Source organism: Erigeron canadensis, chromosome 1 (assembly GCF_010389155.1).
Source record: "Erigeron canadensis isolate Cc75 chromosome 1, C_canadensis_v1, whole genome shotgun sequence".
Lineage (NCBI taxonomy): Eukaryota > Viridiplantae > Streptophyta > Magnoliopsida > Asterales > Asteraceae > Erigeron > Erigeron canadensis.
In genome coordinates this window covers 8,552,843-8,566,648 of record NC_057761.1, presented here as the reverse complement: position 1 = coordinate 8,566,648, position 13,806 = coordinate 8,552,843, and the positions used below count along the sequence as shown (strand labels likewise).

The 13,806-nt window shown below is 36.6% G+C and overlaps 1 protein-coding gene across 1 annotated transcript; it reads left to right on the top strand.

Annotated features, from left to right (window-relative positions):
• The first annotated feature begins 2,355 nt into the window (after nt 1–2,355).
• Nucleotides 2,356–6,751, top strand: LOC122585750 (RNA-dependent RNA polymerase 6-like). The gene is given in 2 exon segments (XM_043757877.1): nt 2,356–5,073; nt 5,876–6,751. Coding segments are annotated over 2 exon segments (3,594 nt in total).
• Nucleotides 6,752–13,806: the final 7,055 nt, after the last annotated feature.

The window sequence follows — 13,806 nt, the reverse complement described above, 5'->3', positions numbered from 1 at the left end:
TAGATATCCGGACGTTTGTCCGTGAGATCTCAAGTTCGATACCCTTGAGTGTGAGATTTATTGGATTTAGGTTTCCTGGGCTTTCGTGGAGCATTTACCGGGTGAGCTGAGCGGAGGAGGGAAACGGGTTCGTCCACGGTATCCAGTTCAGATACCCGTGATCCGACCCTTGCTGTTTAAAAAAGAAAAACAAAATTACAACTTTATGATCTTTATCCTTCTAACAAAGTCTATACGAGAAGAATGTTTTTTGTTTTTATATATTAAAACAAACTTTCACAAAATTTTTATTAAATAATGTTTTTGTTTCGTATTACTTTTAATTTTTTTTTTCTTTTTTTTTTGTTTGCGAATCCAAGTAAAAGTAACTTCCAATGCCGTCCTCCATGGGTTTTGGGTCCCAATACCGTCTTCGACGGTGTATGGGGGAGGTTGATATGTAGACAACCTTATTCCTACCAAAGGTAGAGAGGCTACTTCTAGGTAGAAAAAGACTTCCAAAAGGACCTCCAGCCTTGCTGGACATAGGGATCGAACCCATGACCTCTGTTTCCAGAGGCATGAGCTCCAACCATTGATCCGACTCATACGTGATTAAACTAAAGTTTCAAAGAATATGATATCAGTATATCACAAGGGGAAAAAAATGCATTTTGTTTAAAGTATAATGGTTAAGTATCTGGAAGTGTAAGTAACTTTTATATTTTTTCTATTGTGTGAATATAATTTTCATTTAGTTCATTGTATGCAACTATCCCGCTAAATTTGAACGATTAATGTAAATTTTTAAGGTTGACCAATCAAAAACTTCTACGTGACAGCTCATATAGTGTGTCACGTATACACTTTTACATTAATCTTTCAATTTGACGGGTTAATTACATATAATGAACCAAATGAAAAATATAAAAGTTATTTCCTTTAAAACAAACCGAAGAAACATGGACTGACACTTTATAAACTGCGTTTCATCATTTAATTCAAAAAACCAAAGTATTCCTTCAGCTAACACAAAACAAAAAGAAATACACACTTTCTGCAATGCATTTCTTCAGCTATACACAAAGCATTAATGAAAAGTTTAGTGAAAGTTTTCTTTATATATATAACTTAGGGTTCTTGATCGTTATTGTCAAAATTAAAATTGAAAATGAATAAAGTGTGATTCTTTTTAAGTTTTTTGGTAAATGCAGGAAGGATTTATTTGTTTTTTTTTTTTTTCTTCCGTAGAGTTTTAGGCGAATTATAATTGTTGAAATTATGCCTCTATTTAACTTATTAGTCTAAGTGTGATCATCTTTATAAGAAGAAAAGAATGAATAATAATAGTATGAAGCCCGGAATTTTGTTAAGCATGGTAAGGAGAGTGTTACTTTTGATGAATTTTAGTTATGTGATCATTGTAGCATAATTTGGCCAGATTGGTCTTGGTGATAGTGATGAGCTGTTCCTCGTTATTTTGAACTTAGATCCGCTGGAAACATTAAAGAACTCGTTAGAAGAGGATTCCATCCCCAATGAGCTTGATGGCTTTATTGGGTATCATAGGCGTAATTGCGAAAGCCACGATTGGGTTAGAAACCTCACTCTGAATATAGATGATTAAATTAGAGAAAAAGATATAGTGAAAGAGAGTGGAGCTAGAGAGTGAAAGGGAATGTAATTGAAAGAAAAAAGATAAAATGGGTAATTGGATGGGAACTCCTTGATCCCATGTACCATTTGGTACCCACTAATCCCCAGCCAGGCTAAGTGTCCAGTGAATCTTAACTACTTAATAATCCCCTGATTATCTCAAGTTTGCCTTTAGCAAGACTCTAACCCAGGATCCCTCTGGAAAGTGGCGGCTGCTGCCCACTGAGCTATTACCCAGTGGTTAATGGGAGTGTAATTGTGCTTATGCTGTTAAACTTCTTGAACGAATCACTGAGTTTTCTGTTTTCTTTACTCAAGTGCATGTGCTTTAACTATAATTGTGTGTATCAGCATAGTTCTCCGTTTGATCATTGGGATTTTTCTTTCCACTCCATGTAATTGCTTGCTTCAGTCACTAGTAGAAACTTAAAATTATACCTTTTCATTCTTAATCAGATACACATACACAGAATGGTCCTTTGTGTAGTCTGCTGGAAAAAGATAGAAACTTAATAATAAAACCTGTTGTAATGTAAAATCGTCAAGGATCCATTGCAATTAAAACTACATATGGAGATATAGATGATGTTGAGCTTATAATTGTAGCTTTGGTGCATCTCTTGCAGGTTTGGTGTCTAAACCACCGTTGACTGATCACACAAAGAAGACGGTCTTTTTTTTTACGTTTCAACTTTTACATTTAAATTTATCAAAGGGAAAATGGGTTCAGAGAGAAACGATAAGGAGTTGGAGGTCACACAGGTTAGTATAGGCGGGTTTGATGATCAAGTTACTGCAAAGATGCTTTTGGACTACATTGAAAAAACATGTGGACAAGTTTATAGGTGCAGGGTAAAAACGTCTTCAACACCTCCTGACACGTATCCAGAATTTGATGTCAACCTTGAAAATGTTCAAAAGGTCACTGCTTATGAGAAAGTTGAACCCCATGCATTTGTGCATTTTATAGATCCTGATTCGGTTGACACTATTGTAAAAAAGGAATTCAAAGGTCAACTCTTATATAGAAACAATATCTTAAAGGTTAGGTCAGGCCTGGAAAATCCTTACAGAATGAATCAACTTAGAAGGGAAGAAACACCCTATAGGTTATCAAATGTGGGTCTTAAAGTTGGGCTGTTAACTAGCCGGGATAATTTCGTTGTTGGTTGGAGAGGGCCTGATTCCGGGGTTGACTTACTTATTGACCCATTTGATTGTAGTAGTAAGTTTCTTTTCACGAAAGACACTGCTTTCTCGTTAAAGGGGACGAAGGATTACACAATGATAAAGTGTAATTTTAAGGTCGAATTTTTGTTGAGGGACGTGAATGTTGTTAAAGAGTATGAAGTTGTTGAAGAGCATGAAGATCACTTGGTTTTGGTTCTTCAGTTGGCATGCGCTCCTTGTATATTCTATAGAACGGCTGATGATGATATTGACATCACCTATCCATTTGAGATGTTGGATGATGATGATCCATGGATCCGGACCACCGATTTCACCCCTAGCGGTGCCATTGGGAGATGCAACACGTATTGGGCTTCCATCCAGATTCGAGATATCCTGAAAGTGAAGAGAGCGCTAAAGTTTTTAAAAGAGCAAAGTGTTGAGATCGAGCATTATAAAACAAAGCTTAACGTAGAAGATGAGCCCTCATTTGGGATGCCTATGCAAGATCCGTTTTACTGTATTCATCATGAAGAAGACATACCCTTCAAAATCTTGTTCTTGGTCAACTCTGTAATACACAAATGCATCATTAACCGACACCAGTTTACAGAAAAGGTTTTTGATCTTCTGAGAAGTCAACCTGAGGAGGTCAACATGGCTGCTTTGAAGCACATATGCTCTTACCGTCGCCCTTTGTATGATGGGTTTACTTGTCTGAAAAAGGTTCAAGAGTGGTTGTTAAAAAATCCAAAACTTCTTGAGAAGCAAGCAGAGCAAAAGGACGTAATAGAAGTTAGGAGATTAATAATCACACCAAGCAAAGCCTATTGTTTACCACCAGAGGTCGAGTTATCAAATCGGGTCCTTCGGCATTATCGAGAAGTGTCAGACCGGTTTTTGCGTGTTACTTTCATGGATGAAGGTATGAAGACCTTAAACAACCATGTGCTCAATTTCTACCCGGCTTCTATGGTTAAAGATTTTATATCCCAAAAAACGACGATGTTTAGACGGGTGAAAAACATTTTGAGTAACGGGTTCTATTTGTGTGGTCGAAGATACTGCTTCTTGGCTTTCTCGGCTAATCAGTTGCCGGACCGATCAGCATGGTTTTTTGCTGAAAATGCTAAGATTTCGTGTAAGGATATCATATCATGGATGGGGAAATTTGACAATAAGAATGTTGCGAAATGCGCAGCTAGAATGGGCCAATGCTTTTCATCTACATATGCAACTGTTGAGGTCCCAAGACACGAGGTTGATTTTAAACTTCCAGACGTCGAGAGAAATGGATATGTTTTCTCCGATGGGATCGGGAAAATATCGCCCGAACTTGCCCTTGAAGTTGCTGAAAAGTTGCAATTGAAAGATAATCAGCCATGTGCATACCAGATTAGATACGCGGGGTGTAAGGGTGTAATTGTGTGGTGGCCTGATAAAAAAGGTGATAGTATCAAGCTCTCATTAAGGCCGAGTATGAATAAATTTGAATCTAATCATACGGTTCTTGAAATATGCTCTTGGACACCGTTGCAACCTGGGTTCTTAAACAGACAGATTATAACGTTACTCTCTGCTTTAAAGGTTAGAGATGAAATCTTTTGGGATATGCAGATGATAATGGTGTGCAGATTGAACCAAATGTTAGAGGATACCGCTGTGGCATATGATGTAATTACAGCTTCCTGTGCTGAAAGTGGGAACACTGCTTCAATCATGTTGGGTGCAGGTTTCAAGCCAGAAACTGAGCCGCACCTTCGGGGGATGCTAAGCAGTATACGAGTCGCACAGTTAGAAGATTTGCGTGAAAAGTCGAGAATTTTTGTGCATGATGGACGGTGGTTAATGGGATGTTTTGATGAATTGGGTGTTCTGGAGCAAGGTCAGTGTTTTATTCAAGTATCAAACCCTTCAGTTGAGAGTTGCTTTGCTAAACATGGGTCAAGGTTTATCGAAACAAAAAAATCTTTGACGGTGATCAAGGGGAATGTGGTAATTGCAAAGAACCCATGTCTTCATCCTGGTGATATTCGGGTTTTGGAGGCTGTGGATGTTCCAGGTCTTGAACATCTTTTGGATTGTTTGATATTTCCTCAGAAGGGAGACCGCCCTCATACAGATGAAGCTTCTGGAAGTGATCTTGATGGTGACCTTTATTTTGTTACATGGGATGAAAATCTTATACCGCCTAGCAAAAAGAGCTAGCCGCCTATGGAGTATGCTCCTGCTGAAGCTAAAAAGTTACCCCGCAATGTGACAGTACCGGTAACTTTCTAATCCTTGTGAGGCTGTCCTGAAGCACTTGTTTGCCCATATATCAACTACTGTTTTTTAAAAAAAAAAAAAAATAGTTGATGCATTAAAAATGAGTTAAAATTTATATTATCACAATAAGAATCTAAGTTAATAGAATAGAACGGGTTTGGAGGTTGTTTGCATTTCAGGAAATACCTCAGGAAATTTTGAAGTGATTTGACTCGTTCAACTTGGTTGTTCTGTTTTCTTTTTAGCCCGTATAAATTAATTTTTCTCATCGGCAGATGGCCAGATTGGCCCGTTAGAGATTAAATACATTTATAATCAAATTGGTTGAGATTTCCACCTCTACTGTTTGCATAAAACTTTTTCACGTGTTTTATAAGTTCCATTAGCTCATGCAAAATCTCGTTATTTGCCTGCTGTTGTTTTCTTGCCGTAAAATAGTTTTGATTTCAGTACTCTAAATACGTTTCTTTCAAGGGAAATATGGTCAAGTTTTAAACATTGTCAAAAAAGGGTTCCATGGTGAACTTCTTCCTTGATTGACTTTCTAGTTATCTGATGCAAGTATGCATATTGGTTTTTCTGGGTCAAATAAAGTTGTTTCTAAAGTTTTAAATTCTACGACTTCTGTTGACAATGATATCTTTTGTTATATTTATTGCTTGATATTTAGGTTTGACCCTTCTATAAAGTCATTATTTTATCATAATTTTTGTAGTTCAATCTTTACGTTATTAGGAGTTGAAACATTGGCCCTTTTGTCCCTATGATTTAAGTGTACATTGTTACTTTTTATTCCTAACAGGACATTATAGATTTTTTCACGAAGAACATGGTTAATGATAGTCTTGGTACGATTTGCAACGCGCATGTAGTTCATGCTGATTCTAGTGATCTTGGAGCTCTAGACGAAAGATGCACCAAACTTGCAGAACTAGCAGCTACAGCCGTTGATTTCCCGAAAACCGGTAAGATCGTTACTATGCCACCCCAGCTTAAACCAAAGTTATACCCGGACTTCATGGGCAAAGAGAAATTCCAAAGTTATAAATCCAAGAAAATACTCGGGAAACTCTATCGCCAAATAAAAGATTGTTACAACACTGATGTCACATCATCTCCCGAGCTTCACATCCAACCGTCAGACATACTATATGATGAAGATCTAGAGGTTCATGAGACGGGAAACTTTATAAATGATGCTTGGGGGTGTAAGTTGTCATATGACCGACAATTAAATGGGCTTCTTGGACAGTATAAGGTGGCTCGAGAAGAAGAAATTGTCATGGGTCACATTTCTTCAATGCCCAAACATGGTAGCAAGAAGCAAGGTGAAATGAAAGAAAGAATCAAGCATGCATATAGTGCATTGAGGAAGGAGTTTAGAAAGGTGTTTGACCATCTTGGTCCCGATTTTGAACAGATTTCTGAAGAAGAGAGAAATCTGATGTATGAAAGGAAGGCGTCGGCTTGGTACCATGTTACGTATCATCCTACTTGGGTAAAGAAATCATTGGATTTGCAAGAACCTGACAGAGACGGCGAAATGGTAAATTTGAGTTTTCCATGGATTGCTGCGGATTATCTTGCTCGAATTAAGATTAAGCGTAGAGGAGCAGGAGACAGAAAATCCCAGAAGCCCATTAATTCGCTTGGACGTTACCTTGCTGATCGGATATGATGGTTTCTGGTTTAATATTTTTGAATCTTTTGGCTGCAGGGCCACTCTGCCAATTATTGAGGTCTTGTCTCATTATGTATCATGAGTTCATGACTAAGACATATAACATATGCTCTATAAACTGAAGTGATTATTGGTATGATAGAGCTGGTTATTTTCTTTTAACACATCTTTTGGAACTAAACTAAACATTTAATTCCCAGCTTCTAATTTGGAATTTTTATGTTTGTTGATCTTGTAATTAGTCGGATCTTGTGTGCCTATGACCCGTTCCTTAAAATATTCTTTTGAGCTGCAGATCAATGAATGTAGCATTCTGTTTTCAGAAGTTCTATCTTAAAATATTGTTAATCACGTGTGTGAGTTAAGAACATTATAACTCACGAAGATTAGAAACAAATTGACTTAATAGGTTGACTGAATAAGCAATATCTGACGGAGTTGCTTGAATATATATAAAAAAAAAAGACCAATAAGTCGTGTGAAATGTTGTGCATCCGTCTTATGACTTTCAAGACACTGATCAAGCTTCAGATTTTGCTCAATAGGGAATGAGCTAGGACGACAAACAGTGTCTTCAAGAATATCTAGTGTATAATTCCTCTGGCTCAACACCAAACCATCTAGGTCAGCATTCGATCCCCAAGAAATAAGGTAAATTACAAAAATGGTTCCGGGTGAATACTCGAAATTACATCGGACATACCCCATGAATTTATTTACCCGATCCATACCCATGGTTTGCAAATATGCAGGTCCTGTTGGAGTGTGATAATTTTATTATAAATCGCATGTCCGGAAATAATTAAGCCTACGGGGTCACACGAAATGACACGGTAACTCTAAACTACTAATTGATATATTAAAGTAGTATATTAATTAGTTTGAACACGGAATGATTAATTAAACATAATTAAAGGGTTAATTATATTTAATTAATTAAAAAGGAGGATTAAAATGTGAAAATTGGAAAATGGAATTGGACCCTAATTCTAAAGGGGGGGGGGGGGGGCGGTTGGGTTAAGGCTTTGTAAAGTCTTAATATAGCTTATTTTCCAAGTAAAGTTAAACCTAATTATACCCTATAAATATAAGGTTAAGTTAAGGGTTATGAGACACACTTTCACAAAGCAAATTCTCTCCTCCTTCCCTCTTTCTTTAGTTCGGTCGTAGCCTCCTTCCAAGGGGTTTTCGGTTTTAAGTTTTAGGGTATTAAACAAGGGGTTATTCGGTTCGTGATCGTAGTACTAGCATACGGTTTAAGGGATGTCTAGTGTGCGAACGTGAAGGGGTTTGCTTTAAACCCTACTTAATAATAATATCATTATTATTACAATTTTATTGGAACTTTGCATAAGGTACACATCTCAATTCTATTCTTTGTTAATTAATTTGATTGCATATTTGTTTGATTCTTCCGTTGCGCTTACTCGTGATTATATGTTTATATATATATGCTTATATTCTAACAGTAGTATCATGAGCCATATATGTGATCTATTAATTACAAAGATCAAAACTTGAAGGGGGGTTTAAGAGTTGGTTGATTTTAATTAATTGTTAAATATTTAAAAGGTTGTTTTCTTATTTTTAATTAATTAAAAATTGGTTCTTAATTAAAAAAAAAATTAGGGTTTTTTGTTTGATTAAATTTAACCTAATTCAATGAAGATTGAAACCCTCAAGCAAGTTTTGAATTGTGAATTAATATGATTTATGTGATGAATTGCATGATATGTGTATTTTAATTATTTAAAGTTGTCAAATAATAGTAAAATCACAAAGAATTCATGCAAAATTAATTGTGATTTTACCAAATATATAGAGATATATTTTGCAAAGCATGATGATCCAATAATTAGGGTTAATTATTAGATAATTCTGTGACTATGTGAATTTTTCGTGTGATTTTTCTGGTTTGTGACAGTTCACTAAAAAATTCATATCTTTTAATCGGTATAGAGATAGAAATCCAAATTTGGACTGTAGATTTTTGACTCATAGGGCTACAACTTTGTAGTTCTGGTAGAAATCTGAATCGGACCAGAAACAGACTTAAACGGGTCATAAAGCTGCTGGAAATTTCCAGTCAGCATGTTTATGTGTTTATGTGCTAATTGTTGGTTATTTTGTTTAAAGGCATACGCAATCAAGGTAACTTGATGCATGTGGTCCTCTTCTTCGGAAGGGGGAGCCGGGTTTAAACATATGCATGAACCATAGTGACCATGTTTAGGTGACTTACCTTAACTTGTTACATGATTAAGTAGTTCGGAATTAGCAAGTTTATTAATTTTTGTATTGTTTATAAGTTGTATAAAGGTGATGCAAAAATTGGTTTTGAAAATAAATTTGACTAAGAACTATCGAAATAGAGATTTCATTAATAAAATTGGAGTCTTACAACCTTGAGATACACCGGCTCACCCATTTGAACAAACTATAAGAGAGGTATAAGCCGGAGTGCGTTAGCCTTCTAAAAGGGCGGGTTTTTAATTGCGTCCATCGCAAACCTTTGCCCTTGCACTTCTTTGTGCGTTCAAATGGAACTACCGAGCTCTCTTGTGTTTTTAAGACTATACAAATGATTTTATTAAACATTATGTTTTGAAGATTGTGCATGAGTCTTCAAACATAAGCTTTTGATTTACATCAAATGGATTAACCATTTAAAGTTAAGCCAATGCCACCCACTTTGCTAAGAACAATTGCCAGTGCTTTTCGCTCCTACGTGAGACCGTAGGCGAATTGTATCTCTTCAAGGTAGATTACCACTCGTTGTGAGACAGCGGTGGACTATCTACACGTTCTTAATTGGGCGACTTAAAACGAGTTAAGAGGTGAGATCCTTGACCCGTGGCATAAGATGAGACAAAACATGTTTACAAAACACTTAATACCCCTTTACAGTGTTGTTGTAAGTCCCATAATTCTAGGAGTTGCATGAATGCAATTATCGATTCTCGATTACCTTTTGAATACCGTCATTTCTAGCAGATCAACTGATGAAATGATTGTATGTCAAGTTGGATCCTAGCCTTAGTGAAAGTAATTTGTTAGATAAATTTAACAAGGGTAAATTACATTTCTTAAGGATGATTATTAAAAATACCGATAATTGAACTTTTGTCTGTTTTCTATATGGAAACAACCAATCCTACTCAAAACATACATCAATCGGCGTTTAGGTCGATGCTGGAAAGGGAAAAAACTTTTTGGACCAAACTTCAATGATTGGTATCGTCAGTTCAGGATCGTTTTGAGAGCTGAAAGGAAATACCAAGTCCTTGAAGAGCAGAGACCCGTTGCCCCCGGTGCCAATGCTACTACTCAAAAATTGGCGGATTATGCTGCTGCATATGATAGACATAATGAGGTCGCTTGTCTGATGTTGGGAAGCATGAATGCTGACCTTCAAAAGCAATTTGAGCATTCATTTCCATGTGATATGCTCACTGAACTCAAGTCTATGTTCAAAAAGCAAGCTGGAGTGGAGTTGTTCGATCTCATTGATCAACTTCATGACTTGCGACACGAGTAGGGAACACCGGTCAGTGCTCATATCCTTAAGATGAAAGGATATTTTGAGCAGTTGGAAAGGTTGAATTATGCTTATGCATAGCCGGTTCAAATTGGCATGAATCTCAAGTCTTTATCTAAGGATTTTGAAGAATTTATGCGCAATTATACTATGCATAGCATGAATAAGACCATTACTTAACTTCATGCCATGACTAATGAGTATGAAAAGAAGTTTCCAAAGAAAACTGCTATACCCTAAGTTCTCATGATCAAGGGGGGAAAGGTCCAAAAAGGGAAACAGCCGAAGGGAAAGGGCAAGGCTGAAGGTAAAGGAAAGCAAGTTGCTGCTCCTAAACCTAAGAAGACCCCTCCGACGAAAAAGGAACATCCCGCTAAGAACCTACCTTGCTATCATTGCAATGAAGTGGGTTATTGGAAGCGGAACTGTTCAAAGTATCTTGCTGAGTTGAAGAAGAAGCAGACTGGTTCGGCCAGTACTTCAGGTATCTTCACTATTGAATTATATTCATTTTCTAAGCGGAATTCATGGGTTTACGACACTGGGTGTGGTACTCATATCTGAATTTCTTTACAGGGGCTTAGAAGGAGAAAGAAACTGAAGCCGGGATCTTTACAACTGTTCGTGGGAAATGGCCTACCAGCAGCTGTAGAAGAAATCGGAGATTATCATTTGGTTTTTCCTAATGGTTTAATAATTGTTTTGAACGATTGTCATTATGCACCTTCTATTACTAGAGGTGTTATTTCAATTTCTTTGTTGAAAAACAATGGATTCGTTAATGTTTTTAATGATATTGGTATTTCAGTTTCTCGAAATAATGTTCATTATTTTGATGCTATTGATTGTGATGGTATTTATGAAATTGATATGCATGGTTGTGATTCAAAGGATAATTCAATGTATAATGTTAACAAACGAGTCAAGCCCAATTTGGACTCGACTTATCTTTGGCATTGTCGACTTGCTCATGTAGGCAAGAAACGCATTGAAAGACTTCAAAGGGACGGTGTCTTAAAAACAAATGATGAATCATTTGAAAAATACGTATCTTATGTTTCCGGCAAAATGACAAGGAAACCTTTTCCAAATAAACCGGAAAGGGCTAAAGAGCTACTTGGACAAATACATTCGGATGTCTGTGGCCCCTTTAGACATGTGTCAAGGAGAGGTGCTAGCTATTTCGTCACTTTTACGGATGATTTCAGTCGTTATGGTTATGTTTACTTGATTAAACATAAACATGAAGTCTTTGAAACATTCAAGGAATTTAAAAGTGAAGTGGAGAATCAACTCAGTAAAACCATTGTGAGTCCCTCGATAGCTATAGATCGCTCTCGATATCGTCTATGATTATGTCGTGAGTGCGGAATCCTCACGAGATAACTAGTTTGATTAGTAAACTGGTATATCGCTAATTATCAAGTAAATAATCAGCCGTATTATGCTATCTTCGTTTCTATAAGATATAGAACGAACTTAGGTGTCTGGTGTACTTGTATGTCGAACGTAATACTTATTTTAGAGTATTCATTCGTATATATATGTTTTGAGTCGAACTGGGCTTGCTGGGCTTTGTTCTTACGAACTTAGCTGCCCAGCCCATGTAACGAAGTTAATCTTCGTTTGTACCAAACGAAGTTTATCTTCGTTTGCCTCTAACGAAGATATACCTTATCTTCGTTAGATACAAGACTTAGTTATATTCCTAAGTATTTCATCTTAAGGAATCCTAACACATATTATGTTTGTACTTGTATATTACACAACAAACATCATACATAACACACATATATAACACCAAAACATGTAATCGATCATTACCATAACATAAAGTCCATAATCTATCAATTACATATATAGATACGACATAAATTAACATAATGTCTCAATCTAAACGACATATCAAATCTAAGTTGTTGTTGTCACATCAACATGCATCAACAAACTCCCCCTTGACAGCAGCACCTTCGATTTCTTAGTCTTCAAAATCTGATTATTCATCAAACAACAATCTTTTGCTATTTGCATGAATATCTTCATGTAAGCAGAGCTGAAGTATCTTACGATATCTACTTTCTTCATGCTTCCAAAATGGCAAAAACGAACACTCTGTATCGTACAGCTTTCTCAGATCATTTCTCAAGAAGTTCACAAGCTACATCGGATCATAAACTCTTCTCAACAAAATCTGCTTCTTTGAATCTGCATACATCTTGGCTTCACCAGAATTTCGATCAATTTCCCAATTATCCATCTTGTCCAAGACATCTTGTGCCCATTTCTTGGCAGGGACCTTGATCATGCATTTAATATCATGTTGAACAAACTCAACTGTTTTATCTGGTTTGACCACTCTTTTCTTCGATCTTGGCTCGATCTTAAACTGTGGTTTATCAGAATCTTTCATATTCTTCCTTAACCAGAAATCTTTTCTGAGATTCTTACCAACCACATCAGCTAAGCCATCATCGCTTGGATTGATAATCCAGTTATTTCCAAGCTCATGTAAATCTTCTTCACACAAACTTCTGAAATGTCTCTCACACCATGCTAAGTACTGACAACCCTCTGGTCTTTTAAGCACAAACAACTTCAATTCATCATCATAAAACCAACTCCAGATGATCGTCTTGTACTTTGCAGCATCTTTATCTGAGATATGAGTCCAATACAAATTCGGTTTCCACGTTTCCCTATGTACTATCCAATCATTTACTCTTTTCTCGGGAACACGTCGATCAACAATATGTAATGAATCATCATCTCTGAGAGAAACTGGAAAATCATTTGAATTGAATGGTCTTGTCACATTAATCTCATATTCAGATGGAATCAACACATCACCATTCTTAGCATACACAACAAAATGTAGAATTGGAGTTAGGCTGCTGAATGGGACTTGAAGCATTCTTTCTCTAACATCTGATCTCTGCTGATCCAGCACTCTATTCTCATCAATCAACGAATCTTCAGGAATTGAGTCCCATACTTCGTCAAACCCATAAGGCTTCTTGAATATATCTAGATTTGGTTCAGGGACAAATTCGCCTTCCTCAAGCTCATCACCATCAAAGAATAAATCTGTATAATCTGGATCATCTATTTAAATTTACACAAAATGAACACCAGAATAAAAGAATAATCATGATAATTATAATAAAGATGAAATGTACTTGTATTAAAATAAGATAAATTACATTTTCATTACATAAAATGTCATAACTTATTACACACAATCAATTATACATTATATCTAACAATCTTTATCATAGACAAAATTAGAAACCTGAATCACGAGGAGCACCAGAAGGACCAGCACCAGAACCAGAAGCACCTTGCTGAGAAGTATCACCTCCTGTCTCCCCCTCGATCGCTGCACCCTTTCCTCTATCTTCAACTGGGCGAGAAACATTCCTTTCAGCAGCATTATCAGCATCATCATCGTCATTCTGACGTCGTGGTTGAACCGCTGACAATCTGCAAACTTCTTCAGGAACTGCTCCCCCTTGAT